The sequence below is a fragment of the Pseudophryne corroboree genome, chromosome 11 (assembly GCF_028390025.1).
Source record: "Pseudophryne corroboree isolate aPseCor3 chromosome 11, aPseCor3.hap2, whole genome shotgun sequence".
Lineage (NCBI taxonomy): Eukaryota > Metazoa > Chordata > Amphibia > Anura > Myobatrachidae > Pseudophryne > Pseudophryne corroboree.
The window spans coordinates 330,318,220-330,336,503 of NC_086454.1; the positions used below are offsets into that span (position 1 = coordinate 330,318,220).

Genomic DNA, 18,284 nt, shown 5'->3' on the forward strand with positions numbered 1-18,284 from the left:
CGGCACCGGGATGGAGGCCGGGTCCCGACGCGGTGTTGGGAACGTGGTGGAGAGCAGTGCAGCGTGGCGGGGGAAGGGGAGAGAGAGAGAGCGTCCTGACGCGCATACAGCGGCTGAGCGGCCTCTGTTCTGACCACGCCCTTTCCTTCCTGTACGCGCGTCAGGACGCTCTCTCTCTGTCCCCGTCCCCCGCCGCGCTGCACCGCTCTCCACCTCGTTCCCAATGCCGCGGCGGCACCCGGCCTCCATCTAACTCCTCATGCTGCTGGCTGCAGCAGGTGTCACTGTCAGTGTATGCCAGCCATGTCTCCTACCCTCCAAGCTAAAGTAAGTGTGTGTGTGTGTGTGTGTGTGTGTGTGTGTGTGTGTCCTCTGTGTTCCATGTCTCCCCCCTCCGCTCCTAGCTAAAGTGCCTGTGTTCCATGTCTCCCCCCTCTTCTCCTAACTAAAGTGTTTATGTCCCTGCATTATTTTGGCTCATTCAGTGTACTGTAATGTGAATTTCGGCTCATTCTACATGCTGTAATGTGAATTTTGTCTCATACATTGTGCTATGATGTGAATTTCGGCTCATTCAGTGTGCTATAATGTGAATTTTGGCACATTCTGCGTGCTATAATGTGAATTTTGGCTCATTCTGCATGCTATAATGTGAATTTCGGCTCATTCAGTGTGCTATAATGTGAATTTCAGACCAGTCAGTGTGCTATAATGTGAATTTTGGCTCATTCTGCGTGCTATAATGTGAATTTCGGCTCATTCAGTGTGCTATAATGTGAATTTTGGCTCATTCTACGTGCTATAACGTGAATTTTAGCTCATTCTGCGTGCTATAACGTGAATTTTGGCTCATTCTGCGTGCTATAATGTGCATTTTGGCTCATTCTGCGTGCTATGATGTGCATTTCGGCTCATTCTGCGTGCTATAATGAGAATTTCGTCTCATTCCGTGTGCTATAATGTGAATTTCGGCTCATTCAGTGTGCTATAATGTGAATTTCGGCTCATTCAGTGTGCTATAACGTGAATTTTGGCTCATTCTGCGTGCTATAACGTGAATTTTGGCTCATTCTGCGTGCTATAATGTGCATTTCGGCTCATTCTGCATGCTATGATGTGCATTTCGGCTCATTCTGCATGCTATGATGTGCGTTTCGTCTCATTCAGTGTGCTATGATGTGCATTTCGTCTCATTCAGTGTGCTATGATGTGTATTTCGGCTCATTCTGCGTGCTATAACGTGAATTTTGGCTCATTCTGCATGCTATAATGTGAATTTCGGCTCATCCAGTGTGCTATAATGTGAATTTCGGCTCATTCAGTGTGCTATATTGTGAATTTTGGCTCATTCTGCGTGCTATAACGTGAATTTTGGCTCATTCTGCGTGCTATAACGTGAATTTTGGCTCATTCTGCGTGCTATAATGTGCATTTCGGCTCATTCTGCGTGCTATGATGTGCATTTTGGCTCATTCTGCGTGCTATGATGTGCATTTCGGCTCATTCAGTGTGCTATGATGTGCATTTCGGCTCATTCAGTGTGCTATGATGTGAATTTCGGCTCATTCTGCGTGCTATAACGTGAATTTTGGCTCATTCTGCTTTCTATAATGTGAATTTCGGCTCATCCAGTGTGCTATAATGTGAATTTCGGCTCATTCAGTGTGCTATATTGTGAATTTTGGCTCATTCTGCGTGCTATAACGTGAATTTTGGCTCATTCTGCGGGCTATAATGTGCATTTCGGCTCATTCTGCGTGCTATAATGTGCATTTCGGCTCATTCTGCGTGCTATGATGTGCATTTCGGCTCTTTCTGCGTGCTATGATGTGCATTTTGGCTCATTCAGTGTGCTATGATGTGCATTTCGGCTCATTCAGTGTGCTATGATGTGAATTTCGGCTCATTCTGCGTGCTATAACGTGAATTTTGGCTCATTCTGCGTGCTATAATGTGAATTTTGGCTCATTCTGCGTGCTATAACATGAATTTTGGCTCATTCTGCGTGCTATAATGTGAATTTTGGCTCATTCTGCGTGCTATAATGTGAATTTCGGCTCATTCAGTGTGCTATATTGTGAATTTTGGCTCATTCTGCGTGCTATAACGTGAATTTTGGCTCATTCTGCGGGCTATAATGTGCATTTCGGCTCATTCTGCGTGCTATAATGTGCATTTCGGCTCATTCTGCGTGCTATGATGTGCATTTCGGCTCATTCTGCGTGCTATGATGTGCATTTCGGCTCATTCAGTGTGCTATGATGTGCATTTCGGCTCATTCAGTGTGCTATGATGTGAATTTTGTCTCATTCTGCGTGCTATAACGTGAATTTTGGCTCATTCTGCGTGCTATAATGTGAATTTCGGCTCATACAGTGTGCTATAATGTAAATTTCAGCTCATTCAGTGTGCTATAATGTGAATTTTGGCTCATTCTGCGTGCTATAACGTGAATTTTGGCTTATTCTGCATGCTATAATGTTAATTTCGGCTCATACAGTGTGCTATAATGTGAATTTTGGATCATACTGTGTGCTACAATGTGAATTTCGGCTCATTCAGTGTGCTATAATGTGAATTTTGGATCATACTGTGTGCTACAATGTGAATTTCAGCTCATACAGTGTGCTATAATGTGAATTTCGGCTCATTCTGTGTGCTGTAGAAACAGAATTTGTCGGCAGATAAGAACCACTTGGCCCATCTAGTCTGCCCCTTTTTTTTTTTACATTATTTTTTATCTCTAACCTTATCTGATCCTTATTTCTTTATAAGAATATCCTTATATCTATCCCATGCATGTTTAAATTGCCCTACTGTCTTCGCCTCTACCACCCCTGATGGAAGGAATAGCGATTCGCCAGTCTGTATCACCAGTGTGCAGGGTTCTCTCTCCACTAACTGGCAACATTTTATTAGTAATGGCAACAATAGGAAATTTAGAAGCGAACGGGAAGGGCATTACTAAGAGGGAGGGGCTATGATTAGGGGGAGGAGTCATAATTCTTAAACCGCTTCCCCTAAAAGTTAAGTCTAGATCCGCCACTGGTGGGGTCCCAGGAAGCAGGCAGGCTGCTGCCATCCAGTACTGCCTGAAAATAACAAACTTTAAAAATAAATGCAGAAAACTCTTCAGGAGCTTCCAGAGATGTGAGCGGCTCCTCCGGGCACATTTTCTAAACTGAGTCTGGTAGGAGCAGCATAGAGGGAGGAGCCAGCACACATAACCAAACTTCTATAGTGCCCATGGATCCAAGTTGACCCGTCTATACCCCATGGTACTAATGGATTCCCAGTATCCCCTAGGGCGTAAGATTGTATTATTAAAAGTATTTTTAAATGATTCATGTAAAAAAGTGAAGGTAGATGTGGGATAAATAAATGTAACTTTAATTTGACAATGTACCGTACATATATTACTGTATAGATTGTAAGACCCCCACATACATTATCGACGGACTGACGCTATTTTCTGTCTGTTATTGCATAATAATTATAATTTATTAATCTGTGTAAAATAAGTCTGCAGGCCTTATATGGTTCAATAACAAATATTGGAAGATAATATGATGTGTGCGGAAGTTTTTCCTTCGTGTTTACTATCACCTGACTCTACCAGGGAAAAGGAAGTACAATAATGGCCCCAAAAATTCTCATCCTAGAGCATCAAGGTTGTGTGGGAGTTTTCTTACATTAAACCTGTTTATATTATAAGGACAGCAGGTAGCAAGCAGTGACACTGGGCCTACAGCAGCTGCTGATGATGTCACAATGCTGCTGATGATGTCACGAAGCTTTGTGATGTCACTGGCTGCTGGCTCAGGGGCTCACGAACCTCATTTACATTATTGTATCTTCACCTATTCTAGTGTGAAGCTGCTTTTCTTTGCCCTTGGCAAAATTGTTTGTATTGTTTCTACAATATGAGTCCAAAAAAGAGAAAGCGACCAAATAACAACGGGTCTGCTACAAAGGAGCTAGCGGCTCCTAGCAAGAGGAAGAAGGAGGATGGATGTGAGGAGAAAGGCAATGTTTCAAAAATCGTAATGTCTGCAGACATTCAGGTGCGTGAGGAGAATCAGTCAACTGAGAAAGCATCAAAGACTCTTCAAAATAAGAGAAAAAGAGAGTCATCAGAGGAGTCCCCAACTATGAGGAAGGTGAGAAAGACCAGCAGCGGCAAAACTGAGGACATGCTTAAGAAAGTGGCCACTAAAAGATCCTCAGACAGGACAGAGGACAGTGGACCGTGTAAGATAAAGAAAGAGGAGGAACATCGTGACAGTCCAGACGAGGGACCCAGTGTGCCCATCATACCCCAGGCATCTGGACGGAGGGGCATAAAGAGAACTCACACAAGTGAGGAAACTGGCCACAAAAATAAGAGATCAGCAGGTGCAAGTGGGATATCCGTAGCCAGCACCCCAGAAACATCAGCTGCGTCTCACGTGCTAGCCAGTTTGACCTTCCACAGAATGCTTGGAGAGGGCGGCTTCGGGAAGGTGTTCCTAGCTTCCCATTACACCAGCAAACAGCGCCTGGCAGTGAAAGTAATAGAAAAGAGGAAAGTATTGAACAGCATTAAGAAATACTCCATGTGTGTAGAGAGAGAGGTGCTGAAAATAACTGGGGAGAGTGCACTTTTCCCACACACATATGCTGCATTCCACACACCGGGCCATGTATTCTTTGTAATGGAGTACCTGAGTGGTGGAGACCTCTTCCAATTAATACAGAGCAGAGGACCATTTGATGTTCCTACCATCAGATTTTTTGCAGCAGAAATACTCTGTGGGCTGCAGTTCCTGCACACAAGAGGCATTGTCCACAGGGACATTAAGACAGACAATATACTTCTGGATGCATCTGGCCATGTGAAAATCGCAGATTTTGGACTCTCTGTGATGAATGTCCATGACGACATGAAAATCTCAGGACAAACTGGGACTCTGTATTACATGGCCCCAGAGGTTATCTGTAACTTCCCATATAACATCATGGTAGACCTCTTTTCATTCGGGGTAGTATTATTTGAAATGGCTACCGGAGTATACCCCTTTCATGCTGGCAATGATTCCACCAAGATTGCGCTGTCTATCATGCATGATGCTCCATGCTATCCGAGCAATCTCCATCCAGAGATTAGGGACCTCATTGAAAGACTCTTATGCAAAGACCCAGAGGAGAGACTGAATCGCTGTAGTAACATCTCATGTCATCCATTCTTCAAGTCCATAAACTGGGAGAAGCTAGAGGCCGGCAGGATAACTCCCCCATTTACCATGTATCCTGCCCCAGAGACAATGGCTGAAGTTATACCGGTGGATGACCTGCTCTCACTTACAGAATCTGCAATATCTGCAGAGGATGAGAGCCTGTTCACAGGATTCTCCTTTACCAGTGACATGTGGACAACAATGAACTGCGTAAGACAAACCAGCAGCCGCTGCATCCTCCTCTAGGCAGTAGCACCACCAGCTGCCTCCTCCTCCAAGCACAAGCACCACCAGCTGCCTCCTCATCCCGGCAGCAGCACCACCAGCTGCCTCCTCCTCCCGGCAGCAGCACCACCAGCTGCCTCCTCATCCCGGCAGCAGCACCACCAGCTGCCGTCTGCTCCCGGTAGAAGCACCACCTGCTGCCTCCTCATCCCGGCAGTAGCAATACCAGCTGCCTTATGCTCCCGGTAGAAGCACCACCTGCTGCCTAAATGCATATAGGCCAGGTGAGGGACTTGCAGAATATTGGGGTCCCTTGACGTGGGCTGCAAGCTTAAATATTTTGATCAAAACATGATAAAACCTCCTCTAATTTATTTGTTATATGCACACAGATTTGCAGTATATTATTGTTACAGCCCACATAAAATGTCTTTCAGTTTTATAAAAATATATGGCATTAATACTGCCACGCAGCTGGTACCATGTACAATATGGGTAACACCGAGTGCGGGCATATTTTTGTTTTGTTTTTTGTTTGAAAATATTTTGCCTAGTGCTATCATGGCATCTTACAATTAAGGCTATGACAGGCCTAATTAGGAGCAGATCACACGCCAGCTCTGTATAGATGTTCCACTCTGTAGCTAGGAGGGGAGTACATGTAACTGCAATGTAAAGGTGAGCTGAGCATATAGGCTAGTGTAGGGACTAGCAGAATGGTTGGGGCCCCTGACGTGGGCTGCAAGCTTAAATGTTTTGATCAAAATATAACAAAATCCCCAATGTTTTATTTGCTACATACACAGACACAGGTTTACAGTAGATTATTGTTACAGCCAACAGCAAATGTTTTTCTACCTCCTCCTACTGCCAGTAACATTACACACAGCACAACAGCCTGACACACACATGCACACATATACACACAGTGGCCTGACACACACACATATACACACAGCGGCCTGACACATACACATATACGCACAGCGGCCTGAAACACACACACATACGCACAGCAGCCTGGCACCCACACACACAGCGGCTAACTTACACACATATACACACAGTGGCCTGACACACTCACATATACACACAGCATCCTGGCAAGCACACACACAGCGGCTGACTCACACACACATATGTACAGTACCCACACACACACACACACACACACACACACACACACACACACACATTCACATAGCAGCCTGGCACCCACACACACATCGGCTGACACACACACATATATGCACAGCGGCCTGGCACCCACACACACATTGGCTGACACACAAACATATATGCACAGCGGCCTGACACACACACATATGCACCACGGCCTGGCACCCACACACACAGCGGCTAACTTACACACATATACGCACAGCGGCCTGACATACTCACATATACGCACAGCGGCCTGGCTGAGTCAGCCACACAGCGGCTGACTCACACACATATGTACAGTACCCACACACACATATTCACACAGCAGCCTGGCACCCACACACACAGCGGCTGACTCACACACATCTGTACAGTACCCACACACACACATATTCACACAGCAGCCTGGCACCCACACACACATCGGCTGACACACACACACACACACACATATATGCACAGCAGCCTGGCCCCCACACACACATCGGCTGACACACACACATAAATGCACAGCGGCCTGACAAACACACATACGCACCATATGCGCAAAGCGGCCTGGCACCCACACACACACAGCGGCTAACTTACACACATATACGCTCAGTGGCCTGACACACTCACATATACGTACAGCGGCCTGGCACCCACACACACAGCGGCTAACTCACACACATATATGTATAGTACCCACACACACTCACACATATTCACACAGCAGCCTGGCACCCACACACACATCGGCTGACACACACACATATATGCACAGCGGCCTGGCACCCACACACACATTGGCTGACACACACACATATATGCACAGCGTCCTGACACACACACATATGCACCACGGCCTGTCACCCACAGACACAGCGGCTAACTTACACACATATACGCACAGCGGCCTGACACACTCACATATACGCATAGCGGCCTGGCACCCACACACACAGCGGCTGACTCACACACATATGTACAGTACCCCCACACACACACACATTCACACAGCAGCCTGGCACCCACACACACATCGGCTGACACACACACATATATGCACAGCAGCCTGACACACACACATACGCACCATGGCCTGGCATCCACACACACAGCGGCTGACACACACATATGCACAGCACCCACACACACGCACATATACGCACAGCGGCCTGGCACCCACACACACACATTGGATGATACGCACAGCGGCCTGGCACCCACACACACAGCAGCTAATACACACACATACGCACATTGGCCTGACACACACATATATATGCACAGTGGCCTGACACACACACACACACATATACGCACAGCGGTCTGACTCACACACACATATGTACAGTACCCACACACACACACACACACACACACACACACATTCACAACGCAGCCTGGCACCCACACACACATCGGCTGACACACACACATATATGCACAGCGGCCTGGCACCCACACACACATTGGCTGACACACACACATATATGCACAGCGGCCTGACACACACACATATGCACCACGGCCTGGCACCCACACACACAGCGGCTAACTTACACACATATATACGCGCAGCGGGCTGACACACTCACATATACGCACAGCGGCCTGGCACCCACAAACACGGCAGCTGACTCACACACATATTTACAGTACCCACACACACACATATTCACACAGCAGCCTGGCACCCACACACACATCGGCTGACACACACACACACACACACACATATATGCACAGCAGCCTGGCACCCACACACACACATCGGCTGACACACACACACACATATATGCACAGCGGCCTGACAAACACACATACGCACCATATGCGCACAGCGGCCTGGCACCCACACATACAGCGGCTAACTTACACACATATACGCTCAGTGGCCTGACACTCTCACATATACGCACAGCGGCCTGGCACCCACACACACAGCGGCTGACACACACATATATGTACAGTACCCACACACACACACACACACACACACACACACACACATATTCACACAGCAGCCTGGCACCCACACACACATCGGCTGACACACACACATATATGCACAGCGGCCTGACATACACACATACGCACCGTGGCCTGGCATCCACACACACAGCGGCTGACACACACATATGCACAGCACCCACACACACGCACCTATACGCACAGCGGCCTGGCACCCACAACCACATTGGCTCACACACACACACACATACGCACAGCAGCTGATACACACACACATACGCACATTGGCCTGACACACACATATATACGCACAGTGGCCTGACACACACACATATACGCACAGCGGTCTGACACACACACACATATATGCACAGTGGACTTGCACTCCCACACACAGCAGCTGACACACACATATGCGCACAGTGGCCTGGCACCATAGGCGTGCACACGGGGGGTGCCTGGTGTGCACAGGCACCCCTTAATGTCCGGCGCTGGCACCCCCCACACTCCACGCCTGGTCAGTGGTGATCGTCGTGGCCCACCGCCGAGCCCAGCTTGCTGCTCATTCCTGGATGTGTGACTCCCCACTCTGCTGCACCGGCCAACGCCAGGGGTATGCTGAGCGCTTCCGCACTCATAGGCGTAATGAGAGTGGGGTGCGCAGGGGGTGGGGGAGCGCACCGCTCCATGAGCCGTGACAAAAATGCTCAGTAACTTGTAGACGCAAACTAGCCAGTAGCCAGGGGTCAGGAGGAGGAGCAATGGGGGCTTCCTCTCTCGTCTCTCCCCGACCCTGGCTCCTCCTCTCTGCCTCTGAGTGACAGCGGTGGCTGGCTGACAGGGGCGATCTGTGCCGCTGGCTGAAAGAGGCCAGCCGTCACCCTTACACCCCTGCGTGCATGTATGTCAGTATTTGAGGAGGGAAATGTGCAGAGTAGACATAGATGTCAGTATGGGGGAATGTTGTGTGTAGACATGGATGTCAGTATTGTAGCAGGGACATGCAGGCAGGGGAGGCAGTGCATGCCCCTGTCAGTCCCCCAGATGTGATTGACCCAGCAGATCCAGTGCTGGATCCGCTGTCCAATCAGCAGTGAGCCGCATACTAATCCCCCCGTTCCCGGCTGCAGCAGGCGTCGTGGGCTGTGCGGGTGCCCGCTGCAGCCGGTGTCGCTGACTGACACTAGAGTTCATAATTGACCCTTAGTGTCTGAGAGGCGCTACTATGGGAGAGACATCATGACGTCTCTCCCATAGCAGAGAGGAGCCGGCGGACGGAAGCGGAGGGCAGCGCTGTAGGAGCGGTAAGTACTGTGTGTGTGTGTTTGGGCTTTGGGGCACTGGCACGGCTAGGGGGCACAGTGACTGGGGGCACAGCTACAAGAGGCACAGCTACAAGCGTCATAGCTACAGGGGGCATAATTACAGGGGTCACAACTACTGGGGAGCACAGCCACAAGGGGCACAGCTACTGGAGGCAAACCTACAGGGGGCACAGCTACTGGAGGCAAACCTACAGGGGGCACAGCTACAAGGGGCACAGCGACTGGGGGCACAACTACAGGGGTCACAACTACTCAGGGTACTGCTACAAGGGGCACAGCTACAGGAGGCACAGCTACAGGAGGCACAACTACAGGGGGCACAACTACAGGGGTCACAACTACTCGGGGTACTACTACAAGGAGTAAAGCAAGGGGGCACAGCTATAGGGGGCACAGCTAAAAGGGGCACAGCTACAAGGGGCACAGTGACTGGGGGCACAACTACAGGGGTTACAACTACAGGGGGCACAGCTACAGGGGGCACAACTACTTGGGGCACTGCTACAAGGGGCACAGCTATTGGGGGCAAAGCTACAGGGGGCACAGTGACTGGGGGCACAACTACAGGGTTCACAACTACTCGGGGCACTGCTACTGGGGGCACTGCTACTGGGGTCACAGCTACTGGGGTCACAGCTACTTGGGGCAATGCTACAAGGGGCACAGCAACTGGGGGCACAATTACAGGGGTCACAACTACTGGGGGCACAGCCATTAGGGGCACAGCTACAGGGGACACAACTACAGGGGTCACAACTACTGGGGGCACAGCTACTGGGAGCAAAGCTACAGGGGGCACAGCTACAAGGGGCACAGCAACAGGGGGCACAACTACAGGGGTCACAACTACTCGGGGTACTGCTACAAGGGGCACAGCTACAAGGGTCATAGCTACAGGGGGCACAGCTACAAGGGGCACAACTACAGGGGGCACAACTACTGGGGGCACTGCTACAAGGGCCACAGCTACTGGGGGCACTGCTACAGGGGACACAACTACAGGGGTCACAACTACTCGGGGTACTGCTACAAGGGGCACAGCTACAAGGGTCATAGCTACAGGGGGCACAGCTACAAGGGGCACAGCAACAGGGGGCACAACTACAGGGGACACAACTACAGGGGGCACAACTACTGGGGGCACTGCTACAAGGGGCACAGCTACTGGAGACAAAGCTACAGGGGGCACAGCGACTGGGGGCACAACTACTCAGGGCACAGCTACAGGGGACACAACTACAGGGGACACAACTACAGGGGGCACAACTACTGGGGGCACTGCTACAAGGGGCACAGCTACTGGAGACAACGCTACAGGGGGCACAGCGACAGGGGTCACAACTACTCGGGGCACAGCTACTGGATCCTCATATAGGAACACAAGGCTGGTAACATTGGACATTTTGACATCTTAAGTCCTCATGTGTGAATCTGACTAATCTATCAGGAACACGGTCATAAGGTGTTGCAAATACAACAGCAGTATATAGTCAATTTTTTTCCTTATCCCCATTTGTTAATGGACATTATATTCTCATGTGAGATTTATTAGCTTAATTTAAATTTTTATCTTAATCTTATCTTTTTAACACCAATATATTAAATGTGTTCAGGAATTTGAATCTAGCGCTGTTTTCCTTTTCTTTTACTTTATGTATATGTAGGGAGACTGACTATCTCCCTTATACAGCAGCTAGGAAAACACCCCATTCTAGCGCCCGACAATTTACTTTGGTATACCCATTTTTGTAGGTTCAGAGCTACTCTGAAACTGCACAAACTGTTTTTGCAGAGCTCGGCTGCACATGCGTTCGCACTTCTGCTAAGCTAAAATACACTCCCCAGTGGGCGGCGGCATAGCGTTTGCACAGCTGCTAAAACTAGCTAGCGAGCTATAAACTCGGAATGATCCCCATAATGTGAATTTGGCTCATACTGTGTGGCATAATGTGAATTTGGCTCATGCTGTGTGACATAATGTGAATTTGGCTCACACTGTGTGACATAATGTGAATTTGGCTCATACTGTGTGACATAATGTGAATTTGACTCATGCTGTGTGACATAATGTGAATTTGGCTCATGCTGTGTGACATAATGTGAATTTGGCTCATACTGTGTGACATAATGTGAATTTGGCTCATACTGTGTGACATAATGTGAATTTGGCTCATACTGTGTGGTATAATGTGGATTTCAGCTCATACTGTGTGGCATAATGTGAATTTGGCTCATGCTGTGTGACATAATGTGAATTTGACTCATACTGTGTGACATAATGTGAATTTGGCTCATACTGTGTGACATAATGTGAATTTGGCTCATACTGTGTGGCATAATGTGGATTTCGGCTCATACCGTGTGACATAATGTGAATTTTGCTCATACTGTGTGGCATAATGTGGATTTCGGCTCATACTGTGTGGCATAATGTGAATTTGACTCATACTGTGTGGCATAATGTGAATTTGACTCATGCTGTGTGACATAATGTGAATTTGGCTCATACTGTGTGGCATAATGTGGATTTCAGCTCATACTGTGTGGCATAATGTGACTCATACTGTGTGACATAATGTGAATTTGGCTCATACTGTGTGGCATAATGTGGATTTCGGCTCATACCGTGTGACATAATGTGAATTTTGCTCATACTGTGTGGCATAATGTGGATTTCGGCTCATACTGTGTGGCATAATGTGTATAAGGGGCACTACTGTCAGTAGCTGGTGAGCATGGGGACATGTGTGACAAATGCTGGTGTCATACAGAGGCGGAGTGTGATGTCATAGAAAGAGGCAGATGAGGCTGTGATGACACATGTGCATATTTTAAACTGTACTTGTGTTATGTTAAAACTCAAATGTTCGGCCCCCTAAATCTTCCGTACTTTTCATAATGTCCCACTCAAAATTAGGGTGTAAGTGCTTGGGGGTGAAAGGAGTGAGGTGTGGGGGGTACATATGCACCTCTGCCCACCACTCTCTAGTTCCGCCACTGGGTCAGGGATAGGTTGGGGAAGTGAAAGCAGTTATAGAGTGCAGCGGCAGCTAGGGATCAGGGTCTTGCTGTAGCAGACAGTCAGTACCAGGCGGTGGTCACACCATTATGTTTCATTTTATTTCTCTGGGGTGTATTATATCTACTTCATTATTAGGAACTAGGGAGAAATTAGATTAAGCCATGTGATTTTACTGAGAGAATGTAAAATAGTGCTAGACACGCCCCTCCTGCGGTGCACACCTTCATAAAATTAGCAGCACACGCCTATTCCTGGCACCCATACACACAGCAGCTGACACACACACACATATACGCACAGCGGCCTGACACACACACACATATACGCACAGCGGCCTGACACACACACATATACGCACAGCGGCCCGACACCCATACACACAGCGGCTGACACACACATATACGCACAGTGGCCTGACACACACACACATATATGCACAGCGGCCTGACACACACACATATACGCACAGCGGCCTGACACCCATACACACAGCGGCTGACACACACACATATACGCACAGCGGCCTGACACCCATACGCACAGCGGCCTGACACCCATACGCACAGTGGCTGACACACACACATATACGCACAGCGGCCTGACACCCATACACACAGCGGCTGACACATACACATATACGCACAGCGGCCTGACACCCATACACACAGTGGCTGACACACACACATATACGCACAGCGGCCTGACACCCATACACACAGCGGCTGACACACACACATATACGCACAGCGGCGTGACACCCATACGCCCAGCGGCCTGACACCCATACGCACAGTGGCTGACACACACACATATACACACAGCGGCCTGACACCCATACGCACAGTGGCTGACACACACATATACGCACAGCGGCCTGACACCCATACACACAGCGGATGACACATACACATATACGCACAGCGGCCTGACACCCATACGCACAGTTACCTGACACACATATACGCACAGCGGCCTGACACCCATACACACAGCGGCTGACACATACACATATACGCACAGCGGCCTGACACCCATACGCACAGTGGCTGACACACATATACGCACAGCGGCCTGACACCCATACACACAGCAGCTGACACACACACATATACGCACAGCGGCCTGACACCCATACGCACAGCGGCCTGACACCCATACACACATCGCCTGACACACACACATATACGCACAGCGGCCTGACACCCATACGCACAGCGGCCTGACACCCATACGCACAGTGGCTGACACACACACACATATCGCACAGCGGCCTGACACCCATACACACAGCGGCCTGACACCCATACGCACAGTGGCTGACACACACACACACACACACACACACACACACATATACGCACAGCGGCCTGACACCCATACACACAAGGTATCGAAATTGTAAAACTTTGCAAACGTGTTCAAACCTGACCAAGTAGCTGCTCGGCAGAGCTGTAAAGCAGAGACATCCCGGGCAGCTGCCCAGGAGGAACCCACCGACCTAGTAGAGTGGGCCTGAACAGATTTTGGAATCGGCAAACCTGCTGTGGAATAAGCATGCTGGATAGTGAGCCTGATCCAGCGTGCAATCGATTGCTTTGAAGCAGGGCACCCAATCTTGTTGGCATCATAGAGAACAAACAGCGAGTCTGACTTCCTGGTACGAGCCGTTCTCTTTACCTATACCTTCAAAGCCCGTACAACGTCCAAGGACTTTGAAACAATAGAGGTGTCTGCAACAACCGAAACCACAATCGTCTGGTTGATGTGAAACGCCGACACCACCTTAGAAAGGAATTGCTGACGAGTCCTGAGTTCAGCTCTGTCCTTGTGGAAAATCAAGTAGGGGCAGAGCCGGCCCCAGGCATAGGCAGATTAGGCAATTGCCTAGGGCATCTGCCTTTGTCTAAGGGTATTCTCAGATGCTATTGGTGGTCCGTGGGGCACACGCTGATCGGCGCCGCCGGCGGCTCTGCTCTTGCATATCAGAGCAGAGCCGCCAGGTGTAGCGAGTGTACCTATAGATACGGACGGCCCCGGCGCTTCTAAGGGGCAGTCTAGGTGGTCCAGCGTTGCTGCCCCTAACAAATATGGCCGCCGCTCCGGGAGGAGGGCTGCTGCGCATGCCCGACAGCAGCAGCTCCTCCTTCCATGGTCCTTTGTGGAGTCAGACAGACTCCAGCACTGCACCACCACTGAGGCTGAGCCACAGCCCTTCTACCACCACAGCAAAGCAGAATCTTTCAAAGTGCAGGGGCGGACCTGGCCGGTACCATATTTGTTTTAAAACGTAAGCCATTTGAATCAAATTATTAAAAAGTGGTAATGTCCACTGTGTAATTTTGGCAGGTTGCATATATATGTGTGTATATAATATATACACACATACACACACATGTCAACTTGAGCTGCCCGCTATTTGTTCCCGGAGCTGCCTGTCTGGAATCATATCTGCAGCTGTGGTGCGACTGTTGCTGGCCATCCTCGTATCCCGCCAGACAGCACCTCCAGCCTGCCACTAGGTAGCCTCCTGACGAATACAAAATGACAGCGCCCATGCGCATCGGGGAAGCGGCTGTGGGAATTCCTGTCTCTGCGCTATCACGCCACTCTCCTGTCCCCTCTGTCTTGTCCATATCCTGTCTGTCCTTGCCCTGTCACCTCTGTCATGTTCCTGTCACTCCTTTCTCCGGTCCCCTCTGTCCTGATCCTGACACCTCTGTTCTATCCCTGCCAATGTGACCTCTGTCCTGGCCTTGTCACTTCTGTACTGTCCCTGTCACCACTGTCCTGCCTTTTGTTCTGCCATCACTGTCCTGTCACTGTCACCTCTTTCTTGCCCTTTCACCTCTGTCCTTGTCCTGTCCCCACTGTTATGTCCCTGTCACCATTTTCTCTTGTCCCCTCTATTCTGTCTGGTCCCTGTTCCCCCTGTCCTAACCCCTTCCCTGTCTCCATTTGCCTCCCCAGTCACCCACTATCTCCCTGTTACCATCCCCCTGTCACGCCTGCTTCACCAGTCACTCCCCAAAATCTCCCTGTTTCAGTCTCTCAGTCACCCATTATCTCCATGGGGTGGGGGGGCATTCAGAATCTTGTCTAGGGCATCAAATTGGCTAGGGCCGGCTCTGTCTGGGCCACCCCTGCAGCAGTACACAACGATTTGAGGGTAGTCTCAATCTTACGATCAGCTGTGTCCTTTAGGGAGGCTGCACCAGGAACAGGTACTACTATTTTATGTGAGCGCCAGGAGACTGACATATCCATTATCGGTGGATTTTCCCATTTTTTCCCTATCTTCAGGAGGAAAAGGAAAGGTGATAATAACCGCCTAGGAATTTTACATTTTTCTTGTCTGGAGTAACCTGTGGTTCTTCAAACAGGGTATTTAATTCCTTTGAAACAGGAAAAGTGGCTGAGGATTTTTTCTTTACATTAAAGTAAGATTCCTCAGACTCCTCTGTCACCTTTGCAGGAATATTTAGAACTTCTCTGATAGACTCTATGAGAGCCTCTACACCTTGCGACATAATACCCTCCCCTACCTCTATGTCCACCTCACCTTCCTCCATTTCTGTCCCGTCATCATCAGAGTCAGAATCCAGGATATGGGCCAAAGTATGTTTTTGCGGATCAATGGTAGAGGACTGAGACGCTGGTCTGTGTACCGAGTCCTTTTGCATAAACGCAGTCATAGATTTTCTCAAATATTGGTGGTCATTCCGAGTTGTTCGCTCGGAAAATTTCTTCGCATCGCAGCGATTTCCCACTTAGTGCGCATGCGCAATGTTCGCACTGTGACTGCGACAAGTAAATCTGCTAAGAAGTTAGGTATTTTACTCACGGCTTTTTCATCGCTCAGGCGATCGGAGTGAGATTGACAGGAAGTGGGTGTTACTGGGCGGAAACAGGCCGTTTTTTGGGCGTGTGGGAAAAAACGCTACCGTTTCTTGGAAAAACGCGGGAGTGGCTGGAGAAACGGAGGAGTGTCTGGGCGAACGCTGGGTGTGTTTGTGACGTCAAACCAGGAACGACAAGCACTGAACAGATCGCAGATGCCGAGTAAGTCTGGAGCTACTCAGAAACTGCACAGAGATGTCTTTTCGCAATATTGCGAATCTTTCGTTCGCAATTTTAAGAAGCTAAGATTCACTCCCAGTAGGCGGGGGCTTAGCGTGTGCAATGCTGCTAAAATCGCCTTGCGAGCGAACAACTCGGAATGAGGGCCATTGCGTCTCTTTCTTATTACGATATAATTTAGTAGAGATGGTGGAAATCATCCCCCGAATGGAGTCCAGCCATGCTGGCCCCGCCCCACTAGCCTGAGAAGGGATACTACAGTGAGTACACACTAGTGAACCCCCTGGGGAAGAGGAACACTGTGCCTTACATGAAACACACAGTTTGCCTGACATACTGCAGCAGTAACAGTGCAAACACAGGAAAAGGTTAAATACACAATTAACCTACAAAGAGCCCTTACAGAGAGACACAGAGAGAGAAGAGAACCAGCACATGGTGCCCTTATCGCTAAAGCCAAGCTTAGCCGGGTCGCAGACAAAGTATCTAGATTAGGGACTTAGTACCCTAGTATATAGCTCCCCTCTGCTATGACACCCTGATACCGCTGAGGTAATCTGGAGTCTCTCCGGAAGAGCTGCGCGACCCTGTTGTCAGCGTCTGTGCTGCTGCAGTGAGGAAAAATGGCGCCTGTGAGCTGCTGGATCCGCTCATATTGAAGCCCCACCCCTGCAATGGTGCACAGTCTTCCCGCTCTTCTTTATACTGGCTTAGTGTCTAAGGGCCTAATTCAAACCTGACCGCTCGCTAGGGATTTTTTGCACTGCTATGAGCAGATAGTCCCCGCCCATAGGGGAGTGTATATTCGCTTTGCAAGTGTGCGCTCGCATGTGCACCTGGGCAGAACAAAAAATATTTGTGCAGTTTCTGAGTTGCTCAGAACTTAACCCTTGCGATCACGTCAACCCTTCTGGTCCCGGAATTGACGTCAAACACCCGCCCTGCAAACGCTTGGACACGCGTTTTTCTAAACACTCCCAAAAATTGGTCAGTTGACATCCACAAACGCCTTCTCCCTGTCAATCACCTTGCAATCGGCTGTGCAAATGGATTCTTCGTAAAACCCATTGCACAGCAATAATATGCTTTGTATCCGTGCAGTGCACGTGCGCATTGCGGTGTATACGCATGTGCAGTTCAGACCTGATCACAGTGCAGCGAAAAAAACTAGCATGCAATCAGGTCTGAATGACCCCCTAAGTGCGTAAAATGGAGTAAGCCCCCTTTTAAGCCTGTATTGCCAGTCTGGGTACGGTGTACACAACAGTGTACTAAGTCTGGAGACTCATTCCGCTG

General features: G+C 49.3%; 1 protein-coding gene across 1 annotated transcript in view; it reads left to right on the plus strand.

Annotated features, from left to right (window-relative positions):
- The first annotated feature begins 3,818 nt into the window (after positions 1 to 3,818).
- Positions 3,819 to 18,284, plus strand: part of LOC134968779 (uncharacterized) — a 28,882-nt gene continuing 14,416 nt past the window's right edge. Inside the window, exon 1 of the mRNA XM_063944264.1 lies at positions 3,819 to 5,459. Coding sequence (XP_063800334.1) covers positions 3,924 to 5,459 — 1,536 coding nt within the window. The 5' untranslated portion in view covers positions 3,819 to 3,923. The remainder of the gene's footprint in view (positions 5,460 to 18,284) is intronic.